Here is a 23,053-nt window from a genome sequence, read left to right as displayed (position 1 = left end):
ACTGAACAGTGACACACGGCAGAGTGAACAGTGACCCGCTGCTGAGTGAACATTGACGATTCACAGCGTGAATAACTTATACATCACTTATTTATACTTAAAAGTGTCTTATTCCTGGGATTAACGTGGTCATTCTTCCCCTGCAAATTTAATATATTGTAAGTAGACAATATAAATTAAATATAATCGTTATTGAGTCACAATAACGTGACTGATAATATGATGGCCAATGGACTTGGGAATGGTCCAGGACGGACCGAAACGTCGTCGTCCCTTCACCTTCTAGTGTGTGGTCTGGTCAACATACTTCAGCCACGTTATTGTGACTCCTCGCCTGCATGATAACCAAAGCACATATTAGAAAATTAATTTTCTATCTGGCCTTTCTTTCTTTCTTTCGACGACATTTCTGTCCGTCCTGGACCATTACAGGACGTGATAATAGTCCAGAATGACACCGAACCGCCGTCCTTTCTTCATTTTCTAATGAATAATTTCGTCATCAAATTAAATGCAACAACAACAGAATACAGAACTGCAGTGCAGTTCTCAAACCTAGACAGCATGAACAGGAGAGTTAGAAAATGATCAAATAATGACGAAAACGTTATTGAGATCCTACAGTGAGATCGACCTTGCCTCCCTGGTCGTCCCATCTTGGCTCAGTCGGATGTGCGTGTGCTGGACGTCCAATAGGTACGAGTTCCATTTCATTTCATGGCCTCATTATTTTCTAATGGATAAATGACTTTATAGTGACATCACTGTGCAAGGAAGATGACGTCTAACAACCCAATTAGACTTATAAACTGATAGTGTTGTTCATTTCAATATATATCAATCACTGAATAATTTGGAACTACTTCTATTTTCTGCTGTATTCTCAAAGGCGTTTCAAACTCGGCCTAAATTGCATTACTAACTAATAGTTTTCAAGAAACAGGCATTATCATCATTATATGAGCAACTACCATTTAGCCATTTTCGTTCTACTTGAATTTAACAGCATATTACCAAACTACCTTTTAATTATTTATCAAATTATCATCACTAGTGAACATTATCATCACTAACAAGATATCATAAATATTGCCAAAACTCCCTATCTTCCCTTACGAAAACTACCACACTAAGACCTGCATTGATACCATGGAAACTACCACCATACTAATGCATACCACACTAATATTCGTGCTACCACACTAATACCCGTACTACCACCACAGAAACTACTACATTAATACCTGTGCTACCACACTAATCCCTGTACTATTAGCACATACACTACCACACTAATCCCTGTACTATTAGCACATAAACTACCACACTAATCCCTGTACTATTAACACATAAACTACCACACTAATACATGTACTATTAGCACATAAACTACCACACTAATACATGTACTATTAGCACATAAACTACCACACTAATACATGTACTATTAGCACATAAACTACCACACTAATACATGTACTATTAGCACATAAACTACCACACTAATACATGTACTATTAGCACATAAACTACCACACTAATACATGTACTTCCACCATAGGAACTATCACACTAATGCTATCAGCCATAGTCGTTCCATCACTTCTAATTATTTTCCCCTTTACTTCTGGACAGGTTTACCCGGCGACCCGTACCCGGAATTGACGACAGTGCCGTACTTCCTGTCACCCGGTCACCGTAACATCACGGCATCCATCGGGCAAACAGCATACCTTCACTGTCGGGTGGCACTGCTCGGTGATCTAGCGGTAAGTCTTGAATACATTTTGCAGTGACTCCCACCTGTGAGTTGGGAGATGATGGAGGTCTTGAAATTCTCTGAAACTGGATGTGGATGGAGTTGGATGAAGAATAGAAAGATCAGTGGCTTGTCCACTGTGAAAGTTGTTTTTCTTACTGTAGTCCAGTGAAGAGCAGAGGTGCCATAGGCACAATCTGAGAGCATTGTATAAACATCAGAGGTCCGCGGTTGTTCCACGTCCTCCCAGCGACTATAAGAAATATTGCTGGAATCAACATACACAGTTTATTAGCCACAAACCTGGTACGTTTCATTTAATCACTATTATTTTAATGAAAATATGGTTTGCGACAATCATATGGTCAATTAAGTCTCCAATTTCAATCTTTGCTTTTTCTTTTTATAGACTCTTGTCGTAAAAGTTTTGTCTGCTTCAATATTATCAATTTCTTTTAAGACATTGTTCTCAAAGATGTCCCATTTTTACTTTCTCTTTTTCCAACGACTGTATGTCCCCTTTCTCTCATCATTTCCTTTTATTTCTTTACCCTTATACCCGGAACCAGAGTTCCAGCACACATTTGTACTATTGTTTCATTCGTCTCCTGCCTCAGAAAACCACTCCACGCCAGAGCTGCGTACTCTGTTACTGGTCTCATGTAGGTGGGACTGGATTGTACCGGATGGCTTTGTTTCCACATTCCTTGAGGATATCCTGATGTTTGTCAGTCTCGTATTGAATGCTAACGTTATCGTATTTTTAAGTGTGTTACGTTACCGACAATTTCATTGTCCTTGTCTGATCCCGGAAGTTGTACCCTCCTTATTTGACTGATATTTTGGCGAATGATTGTGTTCAATTCGCGAAGCTATTTCCCAGACCATATTCTCTCTCTTTGTGTCTCTGTCTCTCACTCTCTCTCTCTCTCTCTCTCTCTCTCTCTCTCTCTCTCTCTCTCTTTCCGTCTATCTCTCTGGTATCAGTGTGTCCTTATAATTAATGACATAATCACAGAATAGAATACAATAGTTGTATTTGTTACGGCCCTCTCGGGACGCAACGGGGTTCTTACTCTGATGTAGTTAGAGGAAGATATATATCCGGCCCCAAGCCAGTAGAGGCTATCAAGGGATGCGATCCGTGACGCAAGTAACTTAAAGGGAGTAGGGAAAGAAAGGTAAGAACTTAATATAATATAATATAACCATCACCATTTAAATATATAAAAGTAAAACGTACACAAGGGGGAGGGGTATTAACACTTTACAAAGGGGATCAACACTGTAGTCTTCTACTGGAGACTATGGATCCTCGAAGCTAGGTGCTGAGTCCGCGGTGCTTTCTTCCTGGCCTCAAGACGTGTCCTCTGAGAACGCCGAGTCTACCCTGGCCACAGGTCAGCCACAACACAGGTCCACTGGGGGCACCGTCGTGGAGGCCGTCAACCACACGTCCAGCAGGTCTGCTGGCAGGTACTGAGCCAACAAGGCTGGTACGGCCACTCCACGAACGATAAAAGGGGTATGCCCTAGACAGGAGTCTCGTGTGATATCACCAATCACCCTCCTGTCCTCAATACCCCAGTGGATTATCGTCTCCAAACGTCGGTCCCGGGTAAATCCTTCCACTGCCACTCCACTGGCAGGCGTAACACACCACCGTGTTCTTCCGGGGGGACGACGTCACGACAGCTGCAGCAAACTTCACAGTATGGAGACTGGCTGCCTCGGGTAGACTGACTCCACTTCCATCACAGTGGTCCCAGGTCGGCTCTGTAAGCAGACACGTCATTAATAACTGGGACACTAATACACCACACTCACAGGCTCAGATACAAACGCCCGACATATCCACTCCATAGATGGCGCTCTCGTCGGAGCACCACCTCACCAGAGGTCAGGAGCGGCGGTGTTGAGTGCTGAACCAGACTGGAAACTGGTCCTCGAGGCCAGTACACGCTGTCCTCACTAGGTGTCGTCGTTCGTTTGGCGGGGGTTTCGGGAGCTGACCCACAGATGGCGTGTTTGTCACTGCTCCCGGCTCGGACGCTGAATCCGGGTTCGTAACAGTATTACAATAGACAGGTGGATGAGAGACGTCTGAGTTGAAGTTTTGATTATCATGGTAATACAGAGTAAGCTTGAATAGCAGGAAAATCCTGATAATCCTCCCTAGAACAGTCAATAATGTAGTATGGTTCCATAGGAAAAATACGTTTTTAATTTTCTGTTTACAAAGCATTTTGCAAGGTATTGCTTGCGGGATGTGTGGAAAATCGACGTGTGGAGGGTCAGAATGTGACCCCTTACGCACTTTCCTCATGACATATGACGACCCGGACTAGCCTATGTTCGTCCAGTACCACAGACCATTCCCCCTGCTAAATTAGGCGAGGTTATCTCCAAGCGTCTAGCTTATAACCTTGGACAAACAAACAAACAGACAAACTCTGAAAAACAGACATTCTTTCATATATATATATATATATATATATATATATATATATATATATATATATATATATATATATATATATATATATATATATATATATATATATATATACATTTTCAAAAGACTTTCAACAATAAGCCTTATTAACGCATAATTTAACTATTCTTTTTCCTGTTGGTAATTCGCTCTTAAATTCGCCCGCAGCGTTCAGGATAAGATACGCGACTCCAGCCACAATGCAAATTAAGATAATCCATTTAATACCAGGCACATATCTAAGGCGAGTTTTAGCCCTAATTCCGATCCCATTATATCGTAATTAAATCTTATAATCGCTTCTATGTGCTCTATATATTATATTTCTCTCTGGAAACCTAAGGGATGTGAATTATATATATATACTGATCCCTCTGATGAGAGAGACTTATGTCAATATAATATACGAGTGCAGTGGATTGAGTTAGAACACAAATATCGTAAGTTGACCAGACCACACACTAGAAGTTGAAGGGACGACGACGTTTCGGTCCGTCCTGGACCATTCTCAAGTCGATTGTCTTGAGAATGGTCCAGGACGGACCGAAACGTCGTTGTCCCTTCAACTTCTAGTGTGTGGTCTGGTCAACATACTTCAGCCACGTTATTGTGACTCATCGCCTACACAAATATCGTAATTTTTCCTTAATTAAGGAATGGATATCCAGGTATAAAATGTCGCCTGAAAGGTGTAAAGAAAAACCTTGAGTTCTAATTACCTTGGCCAGGTACAATGAGTAATTGTGGTGATTAACTCGCATTATGGGAATAAGTCTCATTCATCGGCCGCAAAATGTAACAATGGGTTTTGTAAGGATGAATGATTGATGATGTCTTATGGAAGTCACTAATTTTTTGTTGTTGAAAGTCGTGGAAGTCACTAGTTTTTAGTGTTGATTGACGTGGAAGTCACTAGTTTTTTTAGTTGAATGTCAGGGAAGTCACTAATTTTTTGTGTTGACTGTCTTAGAAGTCACTACAGTTTTTTCTGTCGAAAGTCGAGGAAGTCACCAGTTTGTTGGAGTAGAGTGTTGTGGTCATCATCAGTGCTTCCAGATGTTGTGTGTGTGTGGAGTTGGATCCTCCATTCAGTGCGAGCGAAGAGGGTCCGTCGCCCAACATATGTGTCCTGTCACTGTTGCCTTTCAGTAAGCTCCACCGGTATGCTGGACCAGCAATATTGACTAACTCGTATTGGCATCTGCAGTCCCGACACACACTCTCACTTTTGTACCTTTTCTTGCATCCTTATCGCTCTCTCGCACGACAACACACACACACACACACACACACACACACACACACATACACACACACACACACACACACACACACACACACACACACACACACACACACACACACACACACACACACACACACACACACAAACACACACACAGTCAGGTGTTGATTGACAGTTGAGAGGCGGGACCAAAGAGCCAAAGCTCAACCCCCGCAAGCACAATTAGGTGAGTACAATTAGGTGAGTACACACACACACACACACACACACACACACACACACACACACACACACACACACACACACACACACACACACACACAAACACACACACACACACATATGCAGCCCCAGCATGGAGTCCATATCTAGTCAAGCATAAGACTAAACTGGGAAAGGTTCAAAGGTTTGCCACCAGACTAGTACCCGAGCTGAGAGGTATGAGCTACGAGGAGAGACTACGGGAATTAAACCTCACTTCGCTGGAAGACAGAAGAGTTAGGGGGGGACATGATCACCACATTCAAGATTCTGAAGGGAATTGATAGGGTAGATAAAGACAGGCTATTTAACACAAGGGGTACACGCACAAGGGGACACAGGTGGAAACTGAGTGCCCAAATGAGCCACAGAGATATTAGAAAGAACTTTTTTAGTGTCAGAGTGGTTGACAAATGGAATGCACTAGGAAGTGATGTGGTGGAGGCTGACTCCATACACAGTTTCAAGTGTAGATATGACAGAGCCCGATAGGCTCATGAATCTGTACACCTGTTGATTGACGGTTGAGAGGCGGGACCAAAGAGCCAGAGCTCAACCCCCGCAAACACAACTAGGTGAGTACAACTAGGTGAGTACACACACACACACACACACACACACACACACACACACACACACACACACACACACACACACACACACACACACACACACATGGGAAACTGAGTGCCCAAATGAGCCATAGAGACGTTAGAAACAATTTTTTCAGTGTCAGAGTCCTAATGCATTCCATCTATTCACCTAGCAGTAAATAGGTACCAGGCAGTCAGGCAGCTGCTACGGGCTGCTTCCTGGGGATGTGTATGCGTGTGTGTGCGCGTGTGTTAGAAATATATATAGTAGATATAATAGAGACAAAAATAGATTAGTTAGAAAGGCGGGGTCCAAGAGCTAATAGCTCGATTCTGCAGACACAAATAGCAAATACGACAGGCAACTAATTGTCAGGTCCCAAAGTTCCAAGTGCATCATGCATGCACAGATACGTTAGTACACGTTAGTACACGTCAGTACACGTCAGTACACGTAAGAACACACAGAAACGAGATGTATGGTGATTGTCGTATATCGTTAACAGGAAACTATGTCACATAGCGTTTGATTAGTGCTTTCCTAGCAGTAAAATAGGTACCTGGGTGTTAGTCAGCTGTCACGGGCTGCTTCCTGGGGGTGGAGGCCTGGTCGAGGACCGGGCCGCGGGGACACTAAAGCCCCGAAATCATCTCAAGATAACCTCAAGATAACCTCACCGTATTCAATGTATCGAATTCCACTGTGAATAACAACTCATTAGAAAACAGTAAAGGGTCAAAGTCTGTAATATATTTAAAAGTAGATGTTGCGGTGATGTAAATTAAATTAATATACATATTTTTATAAAACTATAAAATATACATATACATAAAAATATACATATTTATATATTTGGTTAAATATGACTGAATTGCTGGTTTGATTGATCTTATTGTGTAAGGATTTCATGCTTCTAGCTTGTATAAAAATATACATATTTTTATAAAACTATAAAATATACATATACATAAAAATATACATATTTATATATTTGGTTAAATATGACTGAATTGCTGGTTTGATTGATCTTATTGTGTAAGGATTTCATGCTTCTAGCTTGTATAAAAATATACATATTTTTATAAAACTATAAAATATACATATGCATAAAAATATACATATTTTTTATATTTGGTTAAATATGACTGAATTGCTGGTTTTATTGATCTTATTGTGTAAGGGATTCATGCTTCTAGTTAGTCTTATTGTATAAATAATAAAAAGAAAAATTAAGTTACCAAAGCTCACTTAACTCTAGTAATTACTGCAGGGACATATTGTCTACAAAGTTTTGTTTCTCACTGGAACATCTTCGGGTAAAGAATGAATACAATATGATTGATAAAGATTAAGCCACCCAAGAGGTGGCACGGGCATGAATAGCCCGTAAGAATACATGATGTCCATTTGTTGGTTAAATACGCATGTGAGAGTCGAAGGAGTGTGTGTGGGGTGGTGGGATGATGAGGCAATCAATCTTAAGGTAAGGGGATAGGACCAATTGACTTAGGGAAAATGATGGGGTAGGGTCAATCTTACCCAATTTTGGCTCTATTCTTTCGCCCTTCTTCCTTTTTCTCACCCTTTCACCTACCTTCTACTCCCCCTATCCCTCACCTCTCTTCTACTATCCACCTCTCCTCCAACTCTTTACCCACCCTCTCACCATCTCCCTCCTATTTCTTTCGACCTTACAAACATTTCCTTTTGCCTCCTTTCTCCTATCCATTGGTAAGAATTTTCTCTCAAATGAATATACAAATCATTTGATATTTCACCCCTTCTAACAAAATAATCTTTGAGAAATTCACAGTTTAAATTTTTTAAGTTTGCTCAATCTATATCTATAGAAGAGAATGACTGTATGACTGTCTGTCTGTCTGTCTGTCTGTCTGTCTGTCTGTCTGTCTGTCTGTCTGTCTGTCTGTCTGTCTGTCTGTCTGTCTGAGGATGGAAGGAGACAGTCCTGGTTATCCTCATTGATTCAAGTTGCGACAAGCAACTACTCCTATGATAACTGAAATATGGGTTTGATTGTCTCTAGAATTTAAACATTGTTCTTGGTAACTTAGAGCTTTGCAATTACTTTATTCACTCTCGTGTTCTTGAAGATAACCTCAGAGTGCACCCAAAATGTGCCAGTGCAGGCTACTAAGCATATGGCCCTGTGACATATGACTAACTATCCTGCGAGATGGGGACTTTTAGTATCATTGCTGCCTTATTCACTCTTGTGTTGATGATATCCTTATAATGAACCCAGAGTCTGCCAGTGCAGACTACTTATCACGTGCATCTGTATGACTAACCATCCTGCGTGATGGGGATTTTTTTAGCATCACGTAGCTAGCTTTTTGACAATGTACTCCCCTTCATATAGTCTAGGGCAGCTGCACAAATGCAGATATGCCTAATGCATTAATAAAAAAACATATTTACAAAGTAATCACAGCTAAGCAACGATAGTAAAAATTATCGTTATTTAATTTTAACAACAATAAAGTCCAGATTAAATATTTTGTTAAAGTTTTAGAGCCTGTCTGTGCTCCTTCCTCTCTGTTTGCTGCTCTGTGTGAATTTGTCTCTCTCTCTCTCTCTCTCTCTCTCTCTCTCTCTCTCTCTCTCTCTCTCTCTCTCTCTCTCTCTCTCTCTCTCTCTCTCTCTCTCTCTCTCTCTCTCTTGCTCTCTCTCTCTCTCTCTCTCTCTCTCTCTCTCTCTCTCTCTCTCTCTCTCTCTCTCTCTCTCTCTCTCTCTCTCTCCCTCTCTGCACCTCCCCCGTTCTGAACCCATCTGGAGTCTATTACAACACCCATTACATTTGGCAAACAGAAAAAAAAACTGAAGGAACATTTTTCACAGCATGATGGCATGAGCATCGTGCAGAATTCTTCAAACAGACGCGTGCAGCATTGATATTGGACACAGGTGGTCTATACCCGAAATGCCTGGAAAGGGCCTGAACGTCCCCCCAAGTCTTTATCTGAATGCTGGAAATGGAGATGTTGTGTGTGGGATTCCATTTTTCCTTTGGTTCTTCCAGCGTCTGGAAGCCTGCCAGAGTCAGGCTTTGGAAGGATATTAGTTCGGAGTTGTGTCTCTCTATTTAAGGCATTGCTTTTGATGTTTATACTAAGCTTATTGTTTCATTTTTGTGTTTATTAATTTTTATATATCTGTCACGCGTGATGTTTACATTCGTAGTGCTAGTGCATGAACGTGAGTGTCCTTGTGTGTTTGAGCATGTGTGAGTTCGTGTGTATGTATATATGTGCCTAGCTGTGCTTACTGTGTTTAAGTAATCACAAAGTAAGATCATTTCGGATCTTACATTAATCTAAGGATCTTTTCGGATCTTACCTTGCAAGCTTCAGTCGACTGGTGCGGTTAATCTCAAATATCTTAAGCTTTGTTATACTTAGTTAGGAATATGTATGGAGACCAGACCACACACTAGAAGTTGAAGGGACGACGACGTTTCGGTCCGTCCTGGACCATTCTCAAGTCGACTTCTAGTGTGTGGTCTGGTCAACATACTTCAGCCACGTTATTGTGACTCATCGCCTGAATATGTATGGAGTCCACTAATTCAGAATCCATGTATGGAGATTAACTTAACTACTCCCTCAATCCACATATGGAGCCTGCCACCACTTCTCCACCATGTATAAATTGAGACTACCTCCACCAGTATAGTGAGAAGGGTAGTGATGAGATCATGTGATACACTCATTAGCTAGTGGAAGACTAGCACGTTAGCTAGTGAAAGATAACGAAACCTCTGTCGATATAACCTGAGGAAGGGAGGTAACAGCAATCCAGGATAACTCATACAAGTCAAGGATAGCCCAGGGAAAAAAATCATATACCAAAGAATTATGTAAACAAGAGCAACTTGAAGAAGCCAAGAGCAAGATAACCAAGCCTCTAAACATGATAACCAAACCTCCTAACTAGATATCCAAATCTCTAATAAAAATTACCAAACTAAAGAAACTCAAAGACTGAAAAGTGCAGCAAACAGCCAGGAAAAACAATTTCGCGAACACAATCCCAGCCGCCCCTGCCCTTACCAAGCCTAGACCTACATAACGTAGCCGAATTCAAGGCTACATCGCTAAGCCCAAGACCGCCAAGCTAAGGACACGCACTAGCCACGAACAACAACATTAAACCACGAACGAGATCACGAAGCCAAGGTCGAAACCAACTTTCCAAGGACAACACAACGGACACAAAAATACTGACCATTACGCCACAGAACTCAAGGCAGGTAAAATGGCCGGGAGAATTATTGTGAAATTTGCGTGTACATAATTTGCATTTGCAAAATTAGAAAAGGGGGAGCTATGAGAGGGAGTGATGGAGGTAGGAAGGAGAGAGAATGTGATGATTTAAGAAGGGAAGGAAGATGGGAGTAGGCAGAGGAAAAGGAAGAAAGTTAGGAAGTTATATATATATATATATATATATATATATATATATATATATATATATATATATATATATATATATATATATATATATATATATATATATATATATATATATATATATATATATATATATACTTAACATAACTTAGTACAAATAGGTAATTTATTCATGTGTTTAAAAGGGGGTAACACTTAATACTAAAGGAGAAATGCGGGAACATATTTGAATTAATAAAGAATTTTAAATGAAAATATGATAAATGAGTGAGAAAGGAGTCATTGCATTAATCTAAGGACGTTCGGAAGGCTGGGGGCTAGGAGCCAGGAGAACCAGGCTAGGAGAACCAGGAAGCAGCCCGTGACAGCTGACTAACTCCCAGATACCTATTTTACTACTAGGTAACAGGAGCGTAGGGTGAAAGAAACTCTACCCATTTGTTTCTCGCCGGCTCCCGGGATCGAACCCGAGACCACAGGATCACAAGCCCAGCGTGCTGTCCGCTCGGCCGACCGGCTCCCTTTTCAAAGGAAAAGAAAATCTATCAATGCAACCATTTAATTAACAAGGCAGTTTTACATAATATTAATGCTGTCAGCTTCATCAAAACGTAAAACAATCAATTATTTCGTAAAATAGATGTACCAAAAGATAATGTCTCTCTCCTCCGGTACCTATTTCTCTCTCCAGCAAAACTAGTACACACTCTGAGCTAGAATAACAAACATTCAATGCTGCTAAATGGCCTTATAATGGCGTTTCAAACTTGATTTTTATTTGCATATATGCAAACACCTAACCCAGCCAAAGTTAGGTCAAACTATACTCAAAATACTAATATACTTTAATGTTAAGTGGTTGAGAGTATGGGGGGGAGGGTCCTCTGTGTGTGGTTTACCTCAATAAACTTATTTCAATTTCAGTATGGGGGGTCAAATCCTTGCGTTAGTGAGAGATTTGTGAGTCTTGGGATGCCCCAAGTGTAGTTGAGAGCTTGGGGTCATTGCGTGACCTCAGCGTGGTTGAGTGTGTGGGGTCAGCAGAAGACAAATGAGAGTCGAGGACAGCAGCTTTGCCTAGTGACTCGTAGAGAATTGTCGCACCATATTCTTTCGCTAAGATTCCGGAAGCTAACACGAAGGAGTTGAAGTGTGAAATGAAAAGAAGGAAGCGGAAAGAATACGATGGAGAAGAAGGAGCAGCATCAAGAGTATGAAATGGACGTAAGATAAAGAGGGATTGAAATGAAATGGGACACAGAAATGGAGAGAGAGAGAGATAGGTTGATTTCTCCCTCAACAAACACACTTCAACCCAAAGATCCACATCGCCAAAAAATAAACATAATTATCTCTTAGTTTCGTGACAAGACGATCCACTCACAAGCGATAAAATACAGACTCTCGTTCATCATATTTTTTGCCAATTTTCACGTGACATTGACGGCTAGGCAATACAACACAGTTCAATGATTATTGAAGTTTTGATGCGGGAGCTGCGTGCAATAAAATGTGAATTACTCGTTTCCATACGATATTGTACCACAGCCAAACTTCCATGCGATTTATGCATTATTTTGCTTATAACTGTTTTTACTTCAATATATTGTTTTTGCAACAGCTGCTGTTATACGATAAATTGAATGAAAAGTTGTTAAAGTTGTTAAAGTTAAGGTCTTTTGATGATTAAATGTATTGATATGGGGAGGGTATTGATAAATTTTTTCAATGGGGTTATTATTTCTTAACGTAAATTATTAACTATTTGTTGTCTGTATTTTCCGTCACATCTATTTCTCTCTCTCTCTCTCTCTCTCTCTCTCTCTGTCTCTCTCTCTCTCTCTCTCTATCTCTCTCTCTCTCGCTCTCTCTCTCTCTCTCGCTCTCTCTCTCTCTCTCTCTCTCTGTCTCTCTCTCTCTCTCTCTCTCTCTCTCTCTCTCTCTCTCTCTCTCTCTCTCTCTCTCTCTCTCTCTCTCTCTCTCTCTCTCTCTCTCTGTGTACTCACCTATTTGTGCCTGAAGGATCGAGCTCTAGTTTTCGGAGCCAAAGAATCCAAGAGTGTGTGTGTGTGTGTGTGTGTGTGTGTGTGTGTGTGTGTGTGTGTGTGTGTGTGTGTGTGTGTGTGTGTGTGTGTGTGTGTGTGTATTGTTACTTGAAAGTTTGAAAGGTTTCGAATTTTTCTGCTTTTGGAATGTCACTGTCTGCTGAAGTTTCGCTATTTGTCTGACGTTTAAACTTCTTTCTCGTTAAAAGTAAGGTAAAGAAGGGAAAAGTAGTAATCAGGAGAAAGCACTAATACCATGATATGGTATGGTGTTTCAAAGAATGGTGTGGGTGTTTCAAAGCATGGTGTGGTGTTTCAAAGCATGGTGTGGTGTGTTTCAAAGCATGGTATGGTGTTTCAAAGCATGGTGTTGTGTGTTTCAAAGCATGGTGTGGTGTGTTTCAAAGCATGGTGTGGTGTTTCAAAGCATGGTGTGGGGTTTCAAAGCATGGTGTGGTGTTTCAAAGCATGGTGTGGTGTTTCAAAGCATGGTGTGGTGTGTTTCAAAGCATGGTGTGGTGTTTCAAAGCATGGTGTGGTGTGTTTCAAAGCATGGTGTGGTGTTTCAAAGCATGGTGTGGTGTTTCAAAGCATGGTATGGTGTTTCAAAGCATGGTGTGGGGTTTCAAAGCATGGTATGGTGTTTCAAAGCATGGTATGGTGTTTCAAAGCATGGTGTGGGGTTTTAAAGCATGGTGTGGTGTTTCAAGGCTTGGTATTTTGTTTCAAAGCATGGTGTGGTTTTTCAAAGCATGGTATAGTGTTTCAAAGCATGGTACGGTGTTCCAAAGCATGGTATGGTGTTTCAAGGCTTGGTATTTTGTTTCAAAGCATGGTGTGGTTTTTCAAAGCATGGTATAGTGTTTCAAAGCATGGTACGGTGTTCCAAAGCATGGTATGGTGTTTCAAAGCGTGGTATGGTGTTCCAAAGCATGGTATGGTGTTTCAAAGCGTGGTATGGTGTTTCAAAGCATGGTATGGTGTTTCAAAGCATGGTATGGTGTTTCAAAGCATGGTTTGGTGTTTCAAAGCATGGTATAGTGTTTCAAAGCATAATATGGTGTTCTAAAGCATTGTGTGAAACTAAAGCACCATCTATCGTCATTCTCATGTGAAGTGGGGAGACGTGACAAAAGAATTTGTTAATTAGCTTTTGATACTTGACTTTTGATACCTGGCTTTTGATACTTGGCTTTTGATACTTGACTTTTGATACCTGGCTTTTGATACCTGGCTTTTGATACTTGGCTTTTGATACTTGACTTTTGATACTTGGCTTTTGATACTTGGCTTTTGATACTTGGCTTTTGATACGTGGCTTTTGATACTTGGCTTTTGATACTTGGCTTTTGATACGTGGCTTTTGATACTTGGCTTTTGATACTTGGCTTTTGATACTTGACTTTTGATACTTGGCTTTTGATACTTGGCTTTTGATACTTGGCTTTTGATACTTGGCTTTTGATACTTGACTTTTGATACTTGGCTTTTGATACTTGGCTTTTGATACGTGGCTTTTGATACGTGGCTTTTGATACTTGGCTTTTGATACTTGGCTTTTGATACTTGGCTTTTGATACTTGGCTTTTGATATTTGGCTTTTGATACCTGGCTTTTGATACCTGGCTTTTGATACTTGGCTTTTGATACTTGGCTTTTGATACTTGGCTTTTGATACCTGGCTTTTGATACTTGGCTTTTGATACTTGGCTTTTGATACTTGGCTTCTGATACCTGGCTTTTGATACTTGGCTTTTGATACTTGGCTTTTGATACTTGGCTTTTGATACTTGGCTTTTGATACTTGGCTTTTGATACTTGGCTTTTGATACTTGGCTTTTGATACTTGGCTTCTGATACCTGGCTTTTGATACTTGGCTTTTGATACTTGGCTTTTGATACTTGGCTTTTGATACTTGGCTTTTGATACCTGGCTTTTGATACTTGGCTTTTGATACTTGGCTTTTGATACCTGGCTTTTGATACTTGGCTTTTGATACCTGGCTTCTGATACCTGGCTTTTGATACTTGGCTTTTGATACTGTCGGCTCACATTTAACGAGGAATTTTGAACTGAGAGTGACAGGGTGAAGTCTATTACCAAAGTGTCAAAAGTGGTTTCCATCATCATTTTTCCCGTGATGATATAAAACACTGATGAACTATAAACAATTATATCCTGCTGGACCTTGTTATCTCCAGCGAACGGTTGCTGTTATCTTTATTTATTTATTGTTATAAGGTTTTGATGTTTTGTAAAATGAATATGTTGGCTATCTAAATTCAGAAAATTTGTGTCAGTTTATGCTGTTGACGAATGACTTGCTAAACCTAATTGATTTGGCGTGATCTTCTGCAATCACGAACTGTAAAGCGTTTTAATTAGAAATATTATTAAATCTTAAATATTATTAAATATTATTAAAATCTTAAATATTATTAAATATTATTAAAATCTTAAATATTATTAAAATCTTAAATCTGAAATATTATTATAATCTTAGTGTGAGATATACTAGATATGTATTGCCAATTGTAATTGAAATAAGAACATTGAGTCGATCCTCACCCTCCACTTGTGGCACTCACCATATATATATATATATATATATATATATATATATATATATATATATATATATATATATATATATATATATATATATATATATATATATATATATATATGTAAACGACACGATGTTCGGTTTGACCAGGACACTAAAAAGTTGTGTCAAGTTTTTCAATATACTTTGGTATATCTACATTTATGTAGCTAAATGCTGTTTAACCCGCGTCATATTGTCTGACCTCTAGATTATATGAGAGGGTTATATGGTCCGTGTGAACAGCTTGAATAAGCTAATTGCAAAGCTCCAGGTACTTCATTCCAGCAGGTGTGAAGGGTTTAATAACTGGGAAATTAATGATGTAGTGATCATGACCCAGATCATATTCACCAAGTTGGGTTATGAAGTGTTTAGGATTTGGGAGATTCGTCACTTGTAGTAAAGTTGTTTCATGGAAGCTGAACCTTAGGAATGATTCTAGGAACTCAATAACGCACCTTACGATAATTTTTGTGTTATCATGGAAGAGGAAGGGGGTCGCAATATGAGCCAACCTCGTTAAAATTGTGTCATTTATGCCTACCTCAATACACCCATGCTGGTCACCAACCACCATGCATAGTGGGACTAAGCTGCTCATTCAGTCTCCTGCCTCTGACCATATGTTGAAAAACGCTAAAGAGCTCAAGTATTTCCTATATATATTGTGTGTGTAGATAATTTTAGTTGCAGAAATAGTTTTTCCTCTATTATATTCTGGATCTGGCTTTTAGCAGCCCCGGGCTTAATGGATGTATTTGCAGTTATTCCACCGAGAACTGCCGCTTCCCGTTCTTGGTTGGCTGAGTATACAATTTCATTTATTTTTAGCGCTGATGTTAGGTTACCATGGAAGCATCAGAAGCAATAACACCAGAGCTGTGACGAACATAATATTATATTTACCAGACGTTTCGGGAGTAAAAGCAAAACTCCCTCTACTGTGCAACAAAAATAAAGCAGTTTGTCGTTATTCAAATGTTCTAAATCAATGAAACAGGTCAAAAATATCCGTTTCAAAAGAAAACTAAATCTAAACTATAATGTTGTAAACATTAGAAACCTTGAACAAATGCATAAGAGCCGTGACGAGGATTCGAACCTGCGTCCGGGAGCATCCCAAACACTGCCTTAATCGACTGAGCTACGACAGGGTTATAATGCTCCCGGACGCCGGTTCGAATCCTCGTCACGGCCCTTGTGGATTAGTTCATGTGATGCATCACGTTAGTGTGATCTCTGTGTGTGATTAGAAACCTTGTAGTGAATGTCACAATAACGTTGGTAAATCAAATAATCCAATCAAAACAAATGTATTGAAAGTGACGACGTTTCGGTCTGCCCAAAACGTCGTTACTTTCACGCCATTTCAGACGTCATGGCTGGGTCTGATTAAACGTTCCATACCTCCTAATGCAAAGCTTCAGTCAGCTTACATTAACACGGAAAGAGAATCAAAGCAAACGAAGCTTATCTCCTACTTTAACATTACCAAACAAAGACAAGGCTGAGACATGAGATAAGGCTTCATAAACATTGCACAAATGAAATGATAAGGATTGACATGACTACAAGGCATGACGTGACTATTATAATGTGACTATATGACACCATTATGGGAGGTGACATGACTATAAGAATTGACATCACTATTCGAGATGACATGCCTATAAGTGATGACATGAATATAAGAAATTACATGACTGGGAGGTGATATTATGCTCTATAACAGAAAGTGTCTGTTTATCCATTTGTCTCTCCACGGATAAAAGCCAGACATTTGGGGCTAACCTCATTAAACGTTGCGTGATGACCGGTCTGGGGTAAGGGACGCACAGAGGCTTTTCGGGTTCATTCATTTTGGTCCTATTAAGAGAGGAGAAAAACCCGATTGTGACCCTACCCTTGAAAAAGTAAGTGAAATGTGGCGGGTTGAGTCCCTAGACTTATTTAACAAAAACGCGATGAACGTATTTTTTAGCATCACCTAGTTAGCTTTTTTGACACACTGTACTCTACTTCATATAGTCTAGGGTAGCTGCACTAATGCAGATGTACCTCATATATTAAAAAAAAAAAAAAAAAAAAAAAAAAAAAAAAAAAAAAAAAAAAACGTGTATTCAGTGTCAAATGGATAGGTCTGTCTGTTCAATTTTGGAGGCCAGATGGGAAAGGGGAAATGATGGGAGTAAGGAGATGGAGAAGTTAGTGAATAGATGTGAAGGGGAGAGAGAGAGAAGGGATAGGGAGGATACAGGAAAATGAATGTGAGCGGAAGAAGAGAAAGATTATCTAGGGGGTACCACCCGGTACCCATTAGTGACACTAATCTAATACTCTAGTACTAGTACTCTTCTCAATGCCTTTATCACCAGTACGCTCTGGGTTGCATATCGATCGGGAACATTTTGCAATGAAACAAGCCTTTACTGTTGCACTCTAACTTGGTATTTCGAATTGAACCGTAAATATGATCCAACAAAAGTTTGTTTGCTATTAAGGAATATGTGAAATACGTTTAAATATATGAACCAATACATTCATGAATTATAAAGTATTATTATTCTCAGTTTCCATTTTGGGCCGAAAAGAATTGGCTATATTATTCCATTCCAATAAAAATGGTCCAGGATCATTAATTTTTTCGACTATAAACAGGAAATGTATTCAAGACTTTAGCCTTATTGGTCAAGTTTTTTTAGAATTTCAAGTGTAGATTATCAGTCTTGTTTTCTCTGTCTACTCTTTTATGAAGTCTTTTTCATTGTTCTTCCTTGTGATCTTCAGTCTTTCTTCCTTGCTCGGTTCCACTAGGTCAGGCATGAGTCTAGTTGCTCATATTCAGACTTTTTTTAGTATAATCTATTGCTTTTTTTTAGATGAGAGATGCATACTGGGACAATACATTCAAGATCGAGGCTCACATATAGCTATAGTGTATATAGCGCGTATATAGAAATGTGTATATAGAAATGGAGCCAATATGGCGTGTGTTGCATGTTCTACTTTGGTGATAAATAGTTCTGGTACTAAGTTTCTGGCTATGGTTAGTCCCACGTCTTCTCTCAGTGGTGATGGGAAGTGGCCTTTCTTATTGTCTGTACCATATTTGGGATCTATTAGCTTATCTTTCTAAACTTGGGACTTTTTTGTTTATCTGTTAAAGTTGGACAGTTCTTTTCCAGGTCACCTCAGGAGTGTTCAGTATTTTCGTGATGTTTCAGTTCTCCTTTGTTTAAATTGTGTTCATTAGTTTTGAATCACCAGTAATTATTAATATGAAGCTTGCAACCTGTCCCCAATTCGATTATAGTATATGCCGCTGGGGTATAATATAATATTATACTCTTATACACGAGTATAACCTTTTCTTGTGCTACTTATCTTTATCTATTCTCATGTCTTCTCTCTTACTATGGCCCTTTGCCTTCTAAGAATTATTCCCTCATCCAACTTAACACTCTTTCAGATACAACAGCCTGCTTCGTTAGTGTCTGTAGGAGCCTCTTATGAGGGACAGGTGTCAAGAGCTTTTTGACAATCTGGGAGATGTCGTCCGCCCAATTTCTCCTTCAGTTTTGATAGCTGTCACCTTGTGGATATCTATTAAGTTGGTCAAGCAGGGTTTTCCTTAGGGGAATCTATTATTGATATTTGGAAACAAAATTCTTGAGTATTTGTGTGTTTGTGCGTGTGTGTTGGTGTGTGTGTGTGTACTTACCTAGTTCTGCTTGCGAGGGTTGAGCTCTGGCTCTTTGGTCCCGCCACTCAACTGCCAATCAACTGGTGTACAGGTTCCGGAGCCTACTGTGCTCTATCATATCTACACTTGAAACTGTGAATGGAGTCAGCCTCCACCACATCACTCATTCAATCTGTCTAGGTCATCTTGTAGCCTCATACTATCTTCCTCCGTCTCCTCATAATTTTTGCATCATCAGCAAACAATGAGAGGAATGATTATATACCTTCTGGTAGATCATTTACATATATCAGAAACAGTATAGGTCCAAGAACTGAACCCTGTGGGACTTCACTGGTGACGCCTCGCCAATCTGAGGTCTCACCCCTCACAGTGACTTGCTGTCTTCTGTTACTTAGGTATTCCCTTCTCCAATGAAGTACCTTCCCTTTCACTCCTGCCTGCATCTCCAGATTTCACACTAGTCTCTTGTGTGGTACTGTGTCAAAGGCTTTTTAGCAATCCAAAAATATGCAGCCTGCCCACCCCTGTCTTTCTTGCCGGATTCTTGTTGCCTGATCGTAGAATTCAATTAATCCTGTGAGGCATGATTTGCCATCCCTGAAACCATGTTGGTGTTGTGTCACAAAGTTCCTTCGCTCCAGATGTTCCACTAGCTTTTTTCGCACAATCTTCTCCCTTAACTTGCATGGTATGCAATTTAGGGACACTGTCTTGTAGTTCAGTGCCTCCTGTCTGTCCCCCTTCTTGTATATCGGGACTCCGTTTGCCGTCTTCCAGATTTTTGGCAGTTCGCCTGTTACCAGTGATTTGTTACACACTATGGAGAGTGGCAGGCACAATGCCTCTTCTCCTTCCTTTAGTATCCATGGCGATATTTCATCCGGGCCTATGTTTGTGTGTGTGTGTGTGTTTGTGTGTGTGTGTGTGGTGTGTGTGTGTGTGTGTGTGTGTGTGTGTGTGTGTGTGTGTGTGTGTATGTGTGTGTGTGTGTGTGTGTGTGTGTGTGTGTGTGTGTGTGTGTGTGTGTGTGTGTGTGTGTGTGTGTGTGTGTGTGTGTGTGTGTAATTACCTAAGTGTAGTTACAGGATGAGAGCTACGCTCGTGGTGTCCCGTCTTCCCAGCACTCTTTGTCATATAACGCTTTGAAACTACTGACGGTATTGGCCTCCACCACCTTCTCACCTAACTTGTTCCAACCGTCTGCCACTCTGTTTGCGAAAGTGTGTGTATGTGTGTGAATGTGTGTGTGTGTGTGTGTGTGTGTGTGTGTGTGTGTGTGTGTGTGTGTGTGTGTGTGTGTGTGTGTGTGTGTGTGTATGTGTGTGCGTACACATATTCGAATATTTTCTTATATTATTCCAACAAACTTGAGCGAGAAGAAAAACACTTCCACAAGCTATTTTTTTTTTAAGAAGCAAACAACTCTTTCTGGCTCTCGACCAACGCTGTTATACAAACCAAGATGAATTGCCGGAACAGTTCCAGATTCATATTCTACGTGCGCGATGTATTAGACCAAAACATTGGTCCCAGCAGAGGCTTCAAAACACGCCATTGTAGACGTAACAACTTTTGTTCACACGTTCTTTCAGATGATGGAAAGAGCTAGCGAATCCCACACTCCTCACCAGAGGATATGGAAAGGTTCCCGATAAATCGTGAACGTCGCAGTCAGACTACAGCGTGACAGAGGAATTATAAAGACCAAAAATAACAACGGTATTAAAATATATCAAAGCAGTACGAGAAAGACATTGAAAGTTCTATCGTACCCGTATAAATCGTGGTACGATTTATCCGGTAAATCATCCCGGTAAATCGCGAACGTCGCAGTCAGACAGAAGCGTGACAGAGGAATTATAAAGACCAAAAATAACAACGGCATTAAAAAATATCAAAGCAATACGAGAAAGACATTGAAAGTTCTATCGTACCCGTACTTCATTCCCAGAGGGCTTCACACACTCGCTCCCCACGTAAGAGACATTTTTTTCTGACTTCGTGCTACTCACAAAGGCAGGGTAGCCACGGAGAGTGGCTGGGTGGGGGAAACGCCTTCGCTTTGAGGTTCTCGTGTCATTCGAACAGGGGAAAGGAAGAGGAAATGGGTAAGAGATGCGTCCTTTTCATGCAGGCTGTCTGCGGGTTTATCATATCCAGTTTTGTAGACGCATATGTGGGCACACCTGCAAGTCACAACTATAGGCATTCTGTATGGGGACAAGGGTACAGAAGGCTTGGGTCATGAGTAAATCGCCAACAGTGCAATGATACCTGTCACCCAACGCATCTGATGGCTTCAATCTATGGTATTAATACCCCCACTGCCTCCTATTACTCCCACGTGGGCATCGCTGCTGTATTAAACATTCCTATCGTTGAATCTAGATTTTATACAATGGCCTCGTTTTAAACCACGGGCGCCCTATGCCCCAGTCACATTCACTATACAGTTACTTTGACCGTGACTCCTAAGGGAGCCACTACACGACCTCACTCACACTCACTGCAGCGGCCGGAACGACACAACATGGAAGACTTAGTTGATCGACTTGAGAATGGTCCAGGACGGACCGAAACGTCGTCGTCCCTTCAATTTCTAGTGTGTGGTCTGGTCAACATACTTCAGCCACGTTATTGTGACTCATCGCCTGCATATGGAAGACTGAGAATATATATTGAAATGCCTTCATTTCTACATAGGAAAATAATTAAACGAAAATAGTATGACCTGCATGATGATAACATTGTAGAAAGCGTTGATAATGACAATGATAATTAAGATAATTACATTGATAACTAAAATAATGATGATAACTAAGATAATGACAATGACAGTAATGATGACTAAGAAACAGAGAATACAGTAAGCCAGAGAAGCCAGCTGCCTCCCAAGGGCTTAAGTCTGACGCGATGTTTACCAAAACATTTACCGTTGTTGTTCCAGAATGAACAATTACACACATGAGATGCTGAAAGCCTGGCTTGAGGAACATGAGGAGGAGATGAAAGTGAGGTACAAGATTGGGATGATGACGACGGTGGAAATGAAAATGAGAATTGAGTGAGGATTCCCTGACTTAACGCCAGGGAAAAATATGTAGATTAAAAGATGAGAGATAAAACTTACCGTGTTTGATAAAATATTTTAAAGCGTAAGAGTGTGATTGAAAGTGTGTGTGTGTGGAATGTGAAAGTGATGATGGAGGTGGTTATAATGCCTAAGAAAATGCGAAGAAAATTGATTGCGTAGAGTGGAGTTTGTCAGGAAGTTAGGTTGTAAGCAAGAGGTGATTTTTCAAATACTGGTGAAAATAGTATTTTTTGTTGTATATGGATAACAAAAATGATAAATTGTTTACTCCCAGCGACATACCTATATACCTGCCCAATGTCTGCCCACCATCTACCTACTCGTTCCCTGTCTACCCACTCCCTGTCTGCCCATTCCCTGCCTGCATCTTATTTCTGCTGAACCTTTCTCTCTACAACCCCTTCCTAACTCCTGTCTGCCTGTCTCCTGCATATGTCTGCCTGCCCTCTGCTTGCCTACTGCCCGCACTGGCCGACAGGAGCCCACTGATAGAATGAACACCATGTGAGATAAGCTGGAACAATGACCCATAACAGTGAATCACGTTCGGGCCATTACTGTGTCTTCCCCCAAACAAACCCCCCCCCTCCCTAATATCCTCCACCTCTCTCTCTCTCTTTCTCTCTCTATTTCATACCAACTAAAATTCCTAAATGAACTTTGAATTAATTCGTTTTAATTAATTTAATTCATTAAGAAGGATGTTGAATTCAACATTCTTCTCAAATGAAGAACGCCAGAATTATTGAGAACACTCGTGATAGAATGGTTGATCCAACTCTTTCTGTTACACACAGTAACAGACGTCTTCAAGG

At 40.4% G+C, this 23,053-nt stretch overlaps 1 protein-coding gene across 1 annotated transcript in view; it reads left to right on the top strand.

Moving 5' to 3' along the window:
* LOC123764571 (zwei Ig domain protein zig-8-like) overlaps positions 1 to 23,053 on the top strand; it is a 263,096-nt gene that overhangs the window by 223,081 nt on the left and 16,962 nt on the right. The window contains exon 4 of the mRNA XM_069314671.1: positions 1,636 to 1,769. Coding sequence (XP_069170772.1) covers positions 1,636 to 1,769 — 134 coding nt within the window. The remainder of the gene's footprint in view (positions 1 to 1,635; positions 1,770 to 23,053) is intronic.

This window comes from Procambarus clarkii, chromosome 79 (assembly GCF_040958095.1).
Source record: "Procambarus clarkii isolate CNS0578487 chromosome 79, FALCON_Pclarkii_2.0, whole genome shotgun sequence".
Taxonomy (NCBI): Eukaryota; Metazoa; Arthropoda; class Malacostraca; order Decapoda; family Cambaridae; genus Procambarus; species Procambarus clarkii.
The sequence above is the reverse complement of the archived record's forward strand: the minus strand, read 5'-3'. Positions and strand labels throughout refer to the sequence as shown.